We start from the raw sequence: 13,479 nt of genomic DNA on the forward strand, positions 1-13,479 counted from the left end.
TAAACAGATGCAGGAGGAACCAGACAAGCATAGTATTTGGTAGTCTGCATAATTACAACAGATGTCTATGTTGGATAAAGTGGCCTGTATAGCAGTTACAGAGGTAGTCTAACATAGATAAATAAAATCAAAACAGCTACTTATCAATTTGCTTATGAAGAAGGAGAAGACAGTTTATCTGGTGTTTAATATTTATAGCTCTACTTACAGCAATATTCATTGCACCCTTGAAAGAAATTCAGATCTACTACCTTAAGCAAAATGGGCTTCAAAAAACTGGATGTCAGACTATACAAATAAAGTATTAGTTTAGGCATAGTAGACTTTATTTTGGCACTTTAACAAATGCTTTATTTTACAGCAGTGGCACAGCATTTGCCAGAAATTTTCTTTTCTTGGCACAGTTATTTCAAGCAGTTATTTTACTAATTGAAGTTCACTAAATATTGCACAAGATATACCTGTTAAATTCTTACCCTGTTTTTACTTGCTGAACTTGTATGGCTTTGAAAAACTTGCCAGTTAAGTATAAGTAAAAAGCAATATATTAAATATTTTAGCACAGGATAGCATTTGTTGGTTCCTAAATGACCACTGAACTTGGGACAGCAACAAGAACAAGTTGCACAACTCTTATCTGAAGAGCTACCAGATCTTATTTACAATACATTGCCATTTCTGAAAAGCACTTCAGCTTGACATCCTGAACACCTGTATTTTGGGAATCTCAAAAATAAAAAGCACGGAGATCAACAGAGCAGAAGACGAAGCCGTTTGTCTGTTACAAAGCATAATATAAGGAGGCAGACTATCGCCTTCTCCCTGTGTCCCTCTATCCAGCACCTATCTAAGGACTAAGCAACAGACACTTCTCTCTTCTACCTCGAATACTTCTTTCTTCACTTATGAAGATATTCCACTTGTCTCAACTCTTCTGCTGGAGTCTGAGAAGAATAAAGCAAAATTCTTCAAAAGGACAGGGAAAAAACAAACACGAGCAACAAATCAAAAACAAATACACACAGTAAATGAACTGGGGTACTCCTTTGAATTTTACAGTAGGGAAAGCAACATTTGCAGGAAGAACAGGCCTGTGTCAACACTGCCATTAAACATAATGCAAAAGTCGAATGTCTCACAGCTAATACACCAGATGCAAGACTTCTCTCTGCCACCTTAGCACAATAAGGTGTGAGGATCTGGTGTGAGGATCACCCTGATCAACAGCCTTTCTTTTTTGGTCTGGATTTTTAAGATCTACTAGATGTACTCTGTGACATTAAAACATAAGCAAACAGACATAAAATGAAAGAACATACAAAAGTATATCACAATAGAATTCTCAGTATCAGGCCACATGATTTATTCAGTAGTGTTTATGTTCCCAAATTACAATTATGTCTATCCATGTAAGACTACAAAAGTTACCATTAGAATTGTCTGTGCTTATAAAATACCAACATTTTCTTTTACTGTTATATACTCATTAACACCAGTCTGCAACGAGTCACATGTAATCATAGGCACTTCAAAGGCTTTAAAGACGTTTACAACTTAAATGCAGTTTTAAAGAACAAAAATTTAAACCTCTACTTGTACCTTCAAATTGCAAATAATTAACAAATACAGTGGCCATAGAAATCTGCAGCAACTTCTCAAAATACTGTTAGAGTCTTTGGGTTTGCTTAGGTTTGTCAGTAGCTTACTACAAATCTTTCTTACAGGAGATTTGTTTAGTAAGAATATGACTATGCAGTTTGTAGTAATAATCCAATTTACACATTAATTTGCTGTTACAAATCTCACTGAAGCTACAGGTATGCTGAGAAACAATGGAAAGTGTAAAATTGATATTCTGACACTTAAATTTATACAAAGTGGAGGTTGAAGTTTACATAGCTGAAAAATTACATTTACACTAAAAGTTACTGTTATCTGAATTATCTGAAGACAAATTGCACCATGACAACTACAAAAAGGCATTTTTTTGGAAACAGATAAATTAATGAAATAAAAACTAACTTGTAAGATCAATCTGAGACATGCTGACCAAAATTAAACAACTTTCATTGAACCATAGGATAAAACAATAATTTTCATTATATTTATGCATAAAGTTTTAAAAATCATTCAGTGAACATCAATGGTTTTATAAAATAATGCTTTGCCACTGTTATTCACAGAACACTGCAAATGTTAAGGTTTAATTTTACATTTTTAAACGAATATGTGAAAAGTTTTAAATACAATGGGGTTTTATCATAAAGGTGCCATAACGGCTCTTTAATGAAAAAAAAACTTCATTATTCTATGCAAAAGCTTTATTTAAAAAAGTTCAGTGATCTCATAAATAGAGACACTAAATAGGAATTTTATGCATAAAACTCCTTAGTTGGTGCCTTTTGATAAGCAGCACAGGATGGTTTACGTTCACCAAGGTCGTAACTGCCTTCATCCTTCTTTCTCATGCGATACACCAGCAGCAGGATAAGGAAGATTGCAAAAAGGAAACCAATAACTCCGCCAGCAATAACAGCTGTAATCAAAGAAACAGAGATTCACAATATGCCAGTAAAACAAGCTTAGCACCATACTCCTTTTTCATCTCACACAGTAAGTTTGCTATTATTTTCAAATTGCAGGAAAGGGCTCCCATTATGCAACTGTCTTCATTATTAGTATCCTGAAATATACTGTCAGAAAGCTTGTTTGCATTCATGAAGGCAATCATTTAAAATGACATTCCACTTAAAAGTCAGAGATCCAACAACCCAGTTTTAAAAGAGTTATTAAAGTTTTTTTCAAAACCTCAACTAAGAAGACCACTAGTACTGCCAGAGCATAAAGCTGTCTTTCAAACTCATTTTTCAACAGTTACATTTTCAACATTAAAAGATTTTGTTACCCTAGCTAAGAAATGGGCTTTAACTTTTCTCTGTCAGTTTTCACTCTGACTCTATGCTGAAATAAACTTCCTGTTGATCAATAAAGGGAGAGAACACTTCGCTCATTTATGAGTGTCAACTCCCAACCAGACTTCAAGAGGAAACCCACACGCTTCCACTGATGTGGATTTAAGGTTATTTCATATTTTGATGCTCATAGGAAGATGTGGTCCAAAACTACATGACTTTCAGGGCTCCCAACTCCCTTTCCAAATACATGGAGGGAAAGTATACCTGTAAACACTGTCCTTAGGCCAAAAAAAATCTCACAGGTAGTGAAAACATTGGTGGCCAGCTTGTGCGCCTCCCTGGGTTATGCATAGATATAGACCCTCTTTATCTTAAGGGATTTCTGTACCCTAATGGATTGTGCCTATCCGTCCCCTTCCATCCAACCATGAGCTCCTCCCAAGCAACATTCCTCTGCACCAGATTGACCAGATAACAATGTGCTCTTGGGAGGTGAGAAATACATTTCTTCATTACAAGCATCAATCAAATTCCATCTCCTTTTCTACGCTGTGAAAGCTCCAAATACTCAGCCAGCAGTGTTCAACTTGTGGGCATCAAATCAATTAGCAACAGACTTCACTATTAAGTATTTCCCCAAGATGCCAAATTTATTCTCATCAAATCAACCACTGGCTACCCACTATGAATGTGCTTAGTACTAATGTGTTTAACAGTATGAATCTGACGAGTAAACTCAGATGTTGAGCTTGCATTATTTGATACAGATCCTCTCTGTTTTCTCTTTTATTTCTGGTGAGATAGACCTTGGCAAACACTGCCTCACCTGCCAGAACTTCTGTTCTCTGGAAGAGGTTTTCTGAATGCTTCTGAGTGAACACGTCAGTGTCATCCCCTGGCTCATCGCTCTTTTTCTTGGCATCCAGCTCAGGCCTTTCCTCTTTATCAATTTCTTCAGGTGACTGTGACACAAAAAAGAAAACTGAGCATTGCTTACAGAGAGGGCAGACCAGAAGTTGGCAGAGTCACTGGCTGCCGTGGGCAGTCACGTAGCTGTGGCTCCACACACATACCAACACAATACCAACACAACACATAGGAAGCTTTTAGAGCACAGAAGGCTGGTCTAGACATTGTAATTGGATCTATTTATTGTCATCATGTCAGAATGAAAAACACTGCCCATAAGTTTAAAACCTCCGAAAGTACATTTAGCAAACAGCTCTTAATATTGCCTGTGTTTATTACAGTAACAGCCTCTGAAAGAAATAACAACTCTGAAATTAACAAATCAGATAATGTTATATGCAGAACACCTTTAAGAGTAACTTAGACAGTATCATCTATGGTGGTAGAAGGAAATACTAAAATACTAAACGGAACCTACAGAGTGTTCAAACTACAGCCAAACCATACAGCATTCTCCTTTGAGAAGGAAAGTTTCACGAAGAATTTCTGAGTAACTCTTTGAGAAATATAAAAAATGTACAACTCAGACTCAAAGGTATCATGATACATTATTTTGCATCTCTCCTTTCATTTGAAATCCAGATGCTGCCATACAGACTTTCTAGTAGGAATGAAAACAAACAGCTCTGTAGTCATTTAGCAGGCTGTAGAAGTAAGTAAAGTTTAGGGGTGCTTTTTAATCCATATAAATAGAACACTTAACATCAAACCGTCAAGAATGTACAGCAGAATAATTCTAAACGGTCTTGCTATCCAGCCACGCACCTTTGTTTGTGCAGGCATCTTGGTCTGCATTTTCACTGTGGTGGTCTCAGCCCTGGATGCATCACTAGTTGTCGGTAACTTTGGAACTGTTCTGGATGTTGTTATCACTGCACTATCCTCATCTTCTTCGGCACCTGGAGACAAAATGTAACACTTCATTGACCTGTGAAATTCTTTCAGACCAATTACATTTTTTGTTATGACACCACCAAGGTAGAGATGGTTGCACAGCCCACCCTAGGCAAGGGGCCTAGATGACAATGCCTACTAAGATAAAGATGTGTGTACAAACTTTGCACCCAAACTCTCAGGGGGATACTTGCCCCAAGGGATCCCATGAAAAAGGAAGGGAGTGCATCAGCTGCTATAAGTAGGAACCAGGAAATTACCATGACACTTTTCAAACAGAAGAACCCTTCCTGAAAAGAGATATGAAAAAAGCTTTAACACTTGCAATAGGGGCAGAAAGTCTGCAGTGAAAGCAGCAGCCATCAGGCCTGTTTGACATGGGCAGACCCCAGTGCCATGGATTCTGATATGGTCCCACGGCATCAGGGGCTCTGCTGGAGCTTGGCAGTGTCACTCCCCACCCTGTGGTTACCCTCAGCAGCTACCTCCAGCTTCCCCAAAGCCACTGTGGATGGGGCATCCCCAGAACCCACACCCTGGGGTGCAGAGTCTCCTCCTGGGCGTGGCAGGAGGTGTTGGTGGGGCCCCAGGCTCATACAGGGGTACCCAAGTCTCCAACAGCAAGGGTGTGTGGACAGAGGGTCCTGTACACTCAGATAAGGGGAGCTTACACACCCATGGCCTGTGAGATGGGTGGCTGTGTGCACATGACACACACTGGATCAGTTACAGAAAGTGATTTAGAAATTTATAGTTGCTTGTTACCATTTTATAAATGGTAGTACTATGGTTGTCTGTTGAACTGTTGATATTAAGCCTAAAGGTATAGTTCAGTGATTGCTAGTTAATTACATACCATAAATAAATCAATACACTTCTTTATCCTTACATAAACCATATGAACTGAACAGTTTTTGCCAGTCACATACTGCTTCAACAGAATTTCTCTTCTACAGCACACCTGCTGAATTCTAAAAACTAAGCAGTTTCTACCTACGGGAAGATTATTACTACTTTATGTTTCAGTCACTAGGAATTCACATGGTTTTAAACTCCACATAATTCAGAAGCCCTTTTCTTTTGAACTGAGTAAGAGGACAAAAAACTCCCTAAAGATTACCTTAAATTTAATTTCCTCCACATTCAAAGCCCTGCTGAAGCATGAAGGCTCCTTTAGAATAAGGTAATGGACATGTCTAATAAATATCTTTTAGTGATAATGAAAGGAAGAAGACACAGGAAAGAGACTAAATTATTAGCAAGGCCTGAAAGAGGAAAAAAAAAGAATTGACCCATTTTTGGACCACTCCTTAGGAATCTCAATGTGTTCTGCTCGTTACAAGCACCGGTTACCCAAGTAACCCTTGGGTAATAAATCTAGCAAATGTGCATAAGAATAGTTCCTAACAAATAAAATGCTCCTACAACAGAACAGTATGACTCACTCATTCCAAACTGATTTTTTAATTTATTTTTTTAAAGAAAGAAGACAGGCTGAAAATATGAGCACAATAATGATGCTTTGAACTCATGATCAAGAATTACATATATTTGGCATTTAAAAGAGGAGCATTAACAAGACAACAACTAAAACAATCTCTGTATGGTAGAAAGGAAAATTTAGAATCATTAAAAAAAGATACTGGCACAGAATAGTACTAGGAAAAAAACTTTCAGAGATACCAAAATTACAACACAACTTCTAGAATGAAGACCTCACAACAAGAATCAGGTATTTTCCTGAAATACAACTCAAAGATCAAAAAATCAACATCCTGCTTCAAAACAGAGGTGTGGAAAGGCATCCAGCAGGAAAATTTTTCTGGCTCTGATTCAAGAGTTTTCTTTGAGAAATAATGGCTCACTGGATAGCTCAACCTACTTTATCTTCTGAAGTTCCTCCATATTACACAAAGCTTTCCCAGGCAAGGAAATTAAAATTGATTATCAGATTAGAGATCTGATAAAACATATCTTCAGAGTACAGAAATGTATTTTCTTCTTTTTATGAAATGAAAAGTCCTACTTAATCACAACTGCTCCTGCAAATCTCTAAATGCCACCTTTGCCTCAGGCAATAGTTGTGTCTGCCAGACACAATGGAGAGCATTACAGTCTGAACCTCTTTGGCTAAGAAGGATGCAGATCCACGTTCTCTCAAAAAATAGGCAACTAATCTAATCCCTGGACTAGTGACTAGATTTGCACCACAAGTACCCAGCTCTTCTTCCACACAGCCTCAGAGGAATTCTGACAATCCCTAAAAAGTTGAAGCAACTATAATTTAGGCCTGATTTGGGTACTGGCTAAGACACATCCCCCATGGTTCCTGCTTTCTAATTAGCTTTATCTAAACAGGTCTCTGCTTGGCATGGAACAGATCTAAACAAGGAGAAGACACTTCCCTTGCTGAACTGACAGTAGTATTTTTGGAATTACCTGTAAATAGGAATGAGAGACCAAAAAAAATCACTCACTAGTCCTCTCCAGAACATAGCAACAGCATTTCACACAGTATCACATTCCCTAAAAAGCACAAAAACCAGCATCACCAAATCCAAGTAAGATTGGAAAGAAAAAGCCTACAGTGTCCTGAGTACGACTTCCAAGTGGGTTGTTAAGAGGAATACTGTGAAACAGTTGGAGTATTAGAACTTACTTCTTCCTCTGGAAAATATCCCTATTTCTATAGCTGGTTTCTGGATTTGGTCAGCTTGGGTTATGGTGCTGGCTATTCACTGCCTCAAGTCCCTCTTACTGAGGGCACCACAAAATCCCTGCAGTAATTAAACCCACAGCCATCTCTGTGGCAGAGCTGAAAGCTCTCGACTATCACACACCATCTTTTATCCACTATAACTTCTTCAGGATGTCCAACTTCTATCTTCATAGTGGTCAAAATAGCTCTAAATTGTGCTGTAGTATTGGAAATAGCTAATATAACCCTCAGTGACGTGTCTACTAGCCACCTTTGGATGACAGGAATGTGAATAATTTTTAACACTCTTAGTGCTTGAGGAAACTTATCAGGAAATCAAGATTGTGCCACCTTAGAAATTACTGTATAGATAGTAGTATTTTTTGTAGAAAAAAGTCCACAGTAGTTAGCACTCTGACTTGCAAAGCAGGCAGTGATTAACACCTCCTATCAAAAAAATTCAATCACTTCACCCTATCTTTTGGCATCTTACTTGTCTGCTGTTGCACATCACACTCTGGGAATACCACCATCACAAGCAAATTTGTGATAAGGTGGGCACACACATAACCACCATCTCTTTCACACCTTTCATCTCTATCAGCAATGTGACACGCACGAAAATTATATATTTTAGCTGACTTATCTCACATTCATTCACTGAACAGTCCCCAAAGCAACCCTTAATCAACATAGTGTTAGTCACCCAGAGATGACACTGTAAGCATAATTCTATGCCCTGCCAGGGAACTGCAGCTAAAATAAACTGGGACAGTGCAAGGATGTCACATCTCTGACAGCTCTCACACAAGGAAGAAAAAACCAAGAAACCAACAAAGTTTGGAGGATTAAAAGGAATAGTCCTAACTATACTGACGTATAAGATTCTGTCCAGCACATAAAAAATACACTTTCAAACAGTATCACACTAGATTTCTATGTCAGACGACCTGGAGAACCAGGCAGTCAGTGTCATGAAGCATGCCTGGTGCTGGTTTAGCAGGTGGACAGAAGTTGTTCCTGCTCCAAGACAATCTGGAAAGCACTTCTGAGTGGGACCGTAGCAGAATGAAAATGAATCCTTGCCTGCACCATGGCAGGGGAAGCACACCATGAGAGGGGTGCCTGCTGGGCCTGCTGCCACAGAGCACCCAGTGTCAGACCTGGACCCTGCTAGCTCCTGGGCAGCATCTGGGAGAACACCCATGCCCCGCAGCTTCCCCAGCACCATGACCATGACACACAGTCCCCCAGCCATCCCCAGCCACATCACCCCTGTCCCCACAGGGGTGAGCCCCACATCCTGCTGCCACAGGACTCCCAAACTGTCTGCTGGCCTTGGAGTGCAGTGTCAGCTTCCCTCTTGGTCAAGAGCCAAAGCAGATCTGCTCTTGTGTTTCTCAGTAAAGCTCCAACCCCAGCACAACTTTTCTCCCAGAAGAGTCCCCAGTCACAATGTCAGAATACACACAGTTCATCATCCTGAGCCAGTGTTCTCAACTTGAGCTGCTATTGACTAAGAAACGTTAGGCTGGGGAAGAGAAAAAGGGAAAAGAAAAGTTTGCTTGATTTTCTGATATATATTACCATGAGTAATTTTAGAGAAGACACAAGAACAAGACAAAGTTTTTCAAAGAACTGGTACATAAATCTGACAGAGATGGTGTCATTCCTTCACACAATAGGTAGTCATGCTGCTTAGGAGCTACTTTTATTTATCTCCAAGACCAAGGCTCTATTAAAATCTTTTATGCCAGATGAAAAAGTAGCAATAGTTATAAAAGCATTTCAAGTTGTTTATAGGCTGGGAAACTATTTCTACTTTTTAATATTATGTTGCATAAAACACCAATGCTAAAAAGAGTGATGATAGACTGAAGTATCTCCTCAGAAATGGAGACTACAAGAAGGAAACAAAAAACCAATTAAATCACTATGGATATTCTACTGTTGATATAGGACAATCAGAAGGCAGGCATGGCCTCTCTGGAAATTGCTGACCCATGGATTCAGATTCAACACTTGGGCAAATGCACAACAGTAGTTGAATGTACACGAAAAAAAAAGAGGCTGTGGAAGGGAAAGAAAAGAAAAAAACAGAACACCATCACCTTTGCTACTCCTTACAAAAAGCCCTCAGCCAATTTCTAGTTTGAAATGTGTCATGCCTACAGTGACATTTGTCCATGTTAATGCTGTTTGAAGACCTGCAAGGGCATTAATGGTGGTGCTGACAATTCCTATTTATCTCCATAGGCCTGGTGGCAGCTAACAATTTTCACAGCAAAGAAAGGAGTCAGCAATGTTGTCATCTTGGATCAGTTTGCTTGGACTATGCTTGCTACATAGCAAGAAAACCACTCTTGTGTGGGAAGGCTCTTTCTGCTATAAACATTACATTACATCACTGAGTATCAAGTAAAAGAGAGACTGGCCACAATATGAGAAACACTGATCAATGGTACATCTGCAGGACACTTTCTACAGAAAACAGAGAGCAGTAAGTATAGCTGGAGTAGGGTGGAAAGGATGCTACTTTGCTTCCCTGAACTAAAGACTTTCTGCTTGGTTCAAAAATATTAGATCTGGGTATACTGTCACATGAGCTCTTTGCAGGGACATCCAGCTTGTCTCAGTCCACAAGGACACGTTCCCTGTTTTCTTGTAGGAAAGAAACAGAGACTGCCAGAGAAAGCAGAAGTGCACTCTATCTTCCACCCATGGCTCAAGGCTGAGAACAGGAAAAGAAAGAAGACAATGTGTTACTGTTGGTGAAGTCTAGAGGTAGTTTCTGTCTTTTTGGCTTCACTTTTACCACAGAGTCACAGAATTGTTAGGCTTGGAAAGGATCTCTGGACATCGTCCAGTCCAACCCCTCTCCCAAGGCAGAGTAATCTATAGCAAATTATAAAGGAATGTGTCCATGTGGGATTTGAATGTCTCCAAGGAGGGACACTCTATAACCTCCCTGGGCAGCCTGTGCCAGTGCTCTGCTTCCTTCAGTGTCAAGAAGTTCTTCCTCCTGTTGAGGTGTTCTAGTTTATGGCCATTGCTCCTTGTCCTGTCACTGGGCAGCACTGAAAAGAGTCTGGCACCATCCTCTTGGCACCTGCCTTTGAGGTATAGTCACCTACAGTTGATGAGATCCCTTCTCAGGCCCAGCCCCCCCAGTCTCTCCTCATAAAGATGCTCCAGTCCCCTCATCATTTTGTGCCCCTCTGCTGACCCTCTCCAGTAGCTCCTTGTCTTTCTTGTACTGAGGAGCCCAGAACTGGACACAGCAGTCCAGATGTGGCCTCACTAGGGCCGAGCAGAGGGGCAGGATCACCTCCCTCGACCCGCTGGCCAGAGTTTTCCTGATGCACCCCAGGATACCATTGGCACTCTGAGCCACAGGGACACTGCTGCTCATGGCCAGCATGTCACCCACCAAAGCTCCCTGGTTCTTCTCTGAAGAGCTGGGTCAAGCCCCAGCTTGTGCTGGTACTTGGAGTTATTCCTCGCCAGGTTCAGGATCCTACACTTCCTTTGTTGAATCCTGGGTTAGTAAGATATGAAGCCAGTTCTAGTGTAGTCTTTTTCACTTCAAAAGCAGGTCTGAATTTTGAATCTTCCATATTAGAAACAGCCAGACACCACAGAGGGATGGAAAAAAGACCATTCTTCATACAACTATTTATTGTCAACCTGTTTCCTTTTCTGAAGCTTACAAAGTCACCAGCATCTGAAGACATGACAGAATGGAATGCTGACTAAAAGCCCATTTTTCTGGAGATCAGAATAGCCCTTAGACAGTCCTGGGAACTCAATGAAATCACTGATTCACTAATGTATTTTTTTTCAAATGAAATATTAAATTTCTCCTCAAACAGGTCTACGTCAAGGAGGTCCAGTTAAGCCTCTGATCACCCTGGGATGTCAAATTATCCCAACAGAGGACTCCTAAGCACAGGACATCACCCAGGTATGAATGATGACGGGCCTGGATTTGCCTGGCAACACAATCAGATGTCTGCAGAAAAGAAAAACAAAAATCCATCTGAAAAATCTCACGTGTGCCTTACAGGTAACACAGACAAGGTATCAGAAGAAGGGCTCATTCTTCGAAAGTACACAAATTATAAATAAGCATCAAGACACAGTTTAAAAAAAAGTAGAATAACAAACATGTAGGTAACACACTAGGAAAATAAATGGGATTTCCACAATAGCTCAGCGAATACAACAGTAAGGAAATGTCTTTTCCAGAACTACCATAAAATCCCGCATTTAGCTTTTAACATTTGGAGTCTCCAAGCAAGTCCAGAAGATACTCCTCAAAGAGACTTTCTAAGAGAAATTATAATAAGGAGGTTTCACTGACACTTTTTAAAAAAAATTTTGAGCTAGCTACTGTGTCTAATGAGTGTTTAAGTCTGAGAACTCAGTATGTTATATTTAAGAATTTCTTTATTCATTATATGGATGTAATTTCCTCAGAAAAAACTCAGTTTTGGCAGTATCTAGATTTCTAAATGTAAAAGAACAACAACAAAAAAGGAATGGACACCATGTTTACATGAACCTGACTGCATATAAGAGAAAACAAGAAGGTTGCTGCTATGTTTTCTTACAGAGTGCTAAATTAGTATTATGTCATGGGAGAACTAAGCCTTCTCTAATCCTTATTTCTAAACTCCAGGGAGATCTACATAGAAAACAGAGGGAACGGACAGAGCCAGCAGAGAGAAAATAATGCAATGAAACAATGCAACTAAGGAGTAAGAGAAAAGAGCAGAAAGTTAAAACTTAAAACCCAGCCCACAGGGGTGCCCAATGTCCAGCAAAGCACTCACAATAACCACTGGAAGTATCATCTCCAGCTTATAAAGCAAAACTGCACAGATTTCCTTCACATAATTGCATTACTTCTTACACTTTTAAAAATCAATTTGTGACAAGTTGTCTCACCTGAACCTGACCCAGAAGAATAATCATCATCATCAATTGGATAGACGCCTGATGCTTCTTCAACAGAGCTGTTGTCAAGGTATAAATCTTTATCAGAGGTCAAATCTGCTCTCTGGAAAACAGATAAGAGGGAATGGTTAAAAAGATACCAGTTCTCCAGTACAGCAGTCTCTTCATCTTCAGTTCTATTTTCTCAGTTGATGGTGGCAAACTGAAGTTTGTACTTTCAGTTTATGCCACGCATTCATCTAAGTTGTTAAAGAAATTTGCAAAAAATTACAGCATTGCAAAAAAAAAAAAATTCCAAGGCTGTACAATGAAAACCACACTTCATCTCATTAAATGCATGAATGAATAAATAGGATTTGCAAATATACTCTGCAGAGCTTCTGTAACAAGAAGCAAATCCCAGGACTGAAGCCCTCTTTCAGGATCTCAAATATACAAAACTATAGACTATAGTCATATGAAGTCTCTTCATTTGATCTCAGATGAGAAGGAGCAAAAGCATGTATCAAAAACTATCTCAGAGTTTAATCAAGCCAATCCTCACTAAACTCTCTAGTAGTAGTTAGAATGAACGACTACAAATGTTTCCAAGACAGTGCTGTTGATTAAGGTTTATGACATTTCCAGCCAGATCAAACAGCATCTTGCTCCAATTCCTAAATGAACACATCTCTCCTAAAATTTAACTGCATCTTCAACAGGCCAAAAATCTGCTTTCTTGTGACTATCACCACATTTCTACATCTGCAGGTATTTCCCCACTAAAGAGAGATTATTTTAAAATGAGCTCAAAACAGAACAAGGTATCAACCGCCTTTTAAATTGACAATTCAGGTTTAGAAAGACTAAGAATTGTCTTCTTCCACCTCAGCTTGCCCTTTCTTAACAGAGAACAAACAGAGCCAGTTATCTTGGATGGCTGAGAAGGTACCTGCCACTATTACTCCTATTACTTTAACCAGCACTTCTGTCAACGCCTGTTTGTCATGAATTTTGAAGAAAATATAACAGCTATAAATAGAATTTCAAGTAAAAAAACCCTAA

General features: G+C 39.4%; 1 protein-coding gene across 1 annotated transcript in view; it reads right to left on the reverse strand.

Annotated features, from left to right (window-relative positions):
- Positions 1-304: 304 nt before the first annotated feature.
- SDC2 (syndecan 2) overlaps positions 305-13,479 on the reverse strand; it is a 60,767-nt gene continuing 47,592 nt past the window's right edge. The window contains exons 2-5 of the mRNA XM_068184376.1: positions 12,427-12,538; positions 4,650-4,783; positions 3,742-3,877; positions 305-2,536 (exon numbers count right to left, since the gene is read on the reverse strand). Coding sequence (XP_068040477.1) covers positions 2,373-2,536; positions 3,742-3,877; positions 4,650-4,783; positions 12,427-12,538 — 546 coding nt within the window. The 3' untranslated portion in view covers positions 305-2,372. The remainder of the gene's footprint in view (positions 2,537-3,741; positions 3,878-4,649; positions 4,784-12,426; positions 12,539-13,479) is intronic.

This window comes from Anomalospiza imberbis, chromosome 1, assembly GCF_031753505.1.
Source record: "Anomalospiza imberbis isolate Cuckoo-Finch-1a 21T00152 chromosome 1, ASM3175350v1, whole genome shotgun sequence".
Lineage (NCBI taxonomy): Eukaryota > Metazoa > Chordata > Aves > Passeriformes > Viduidae > Anomalospiza > Anomalospiza imberbis.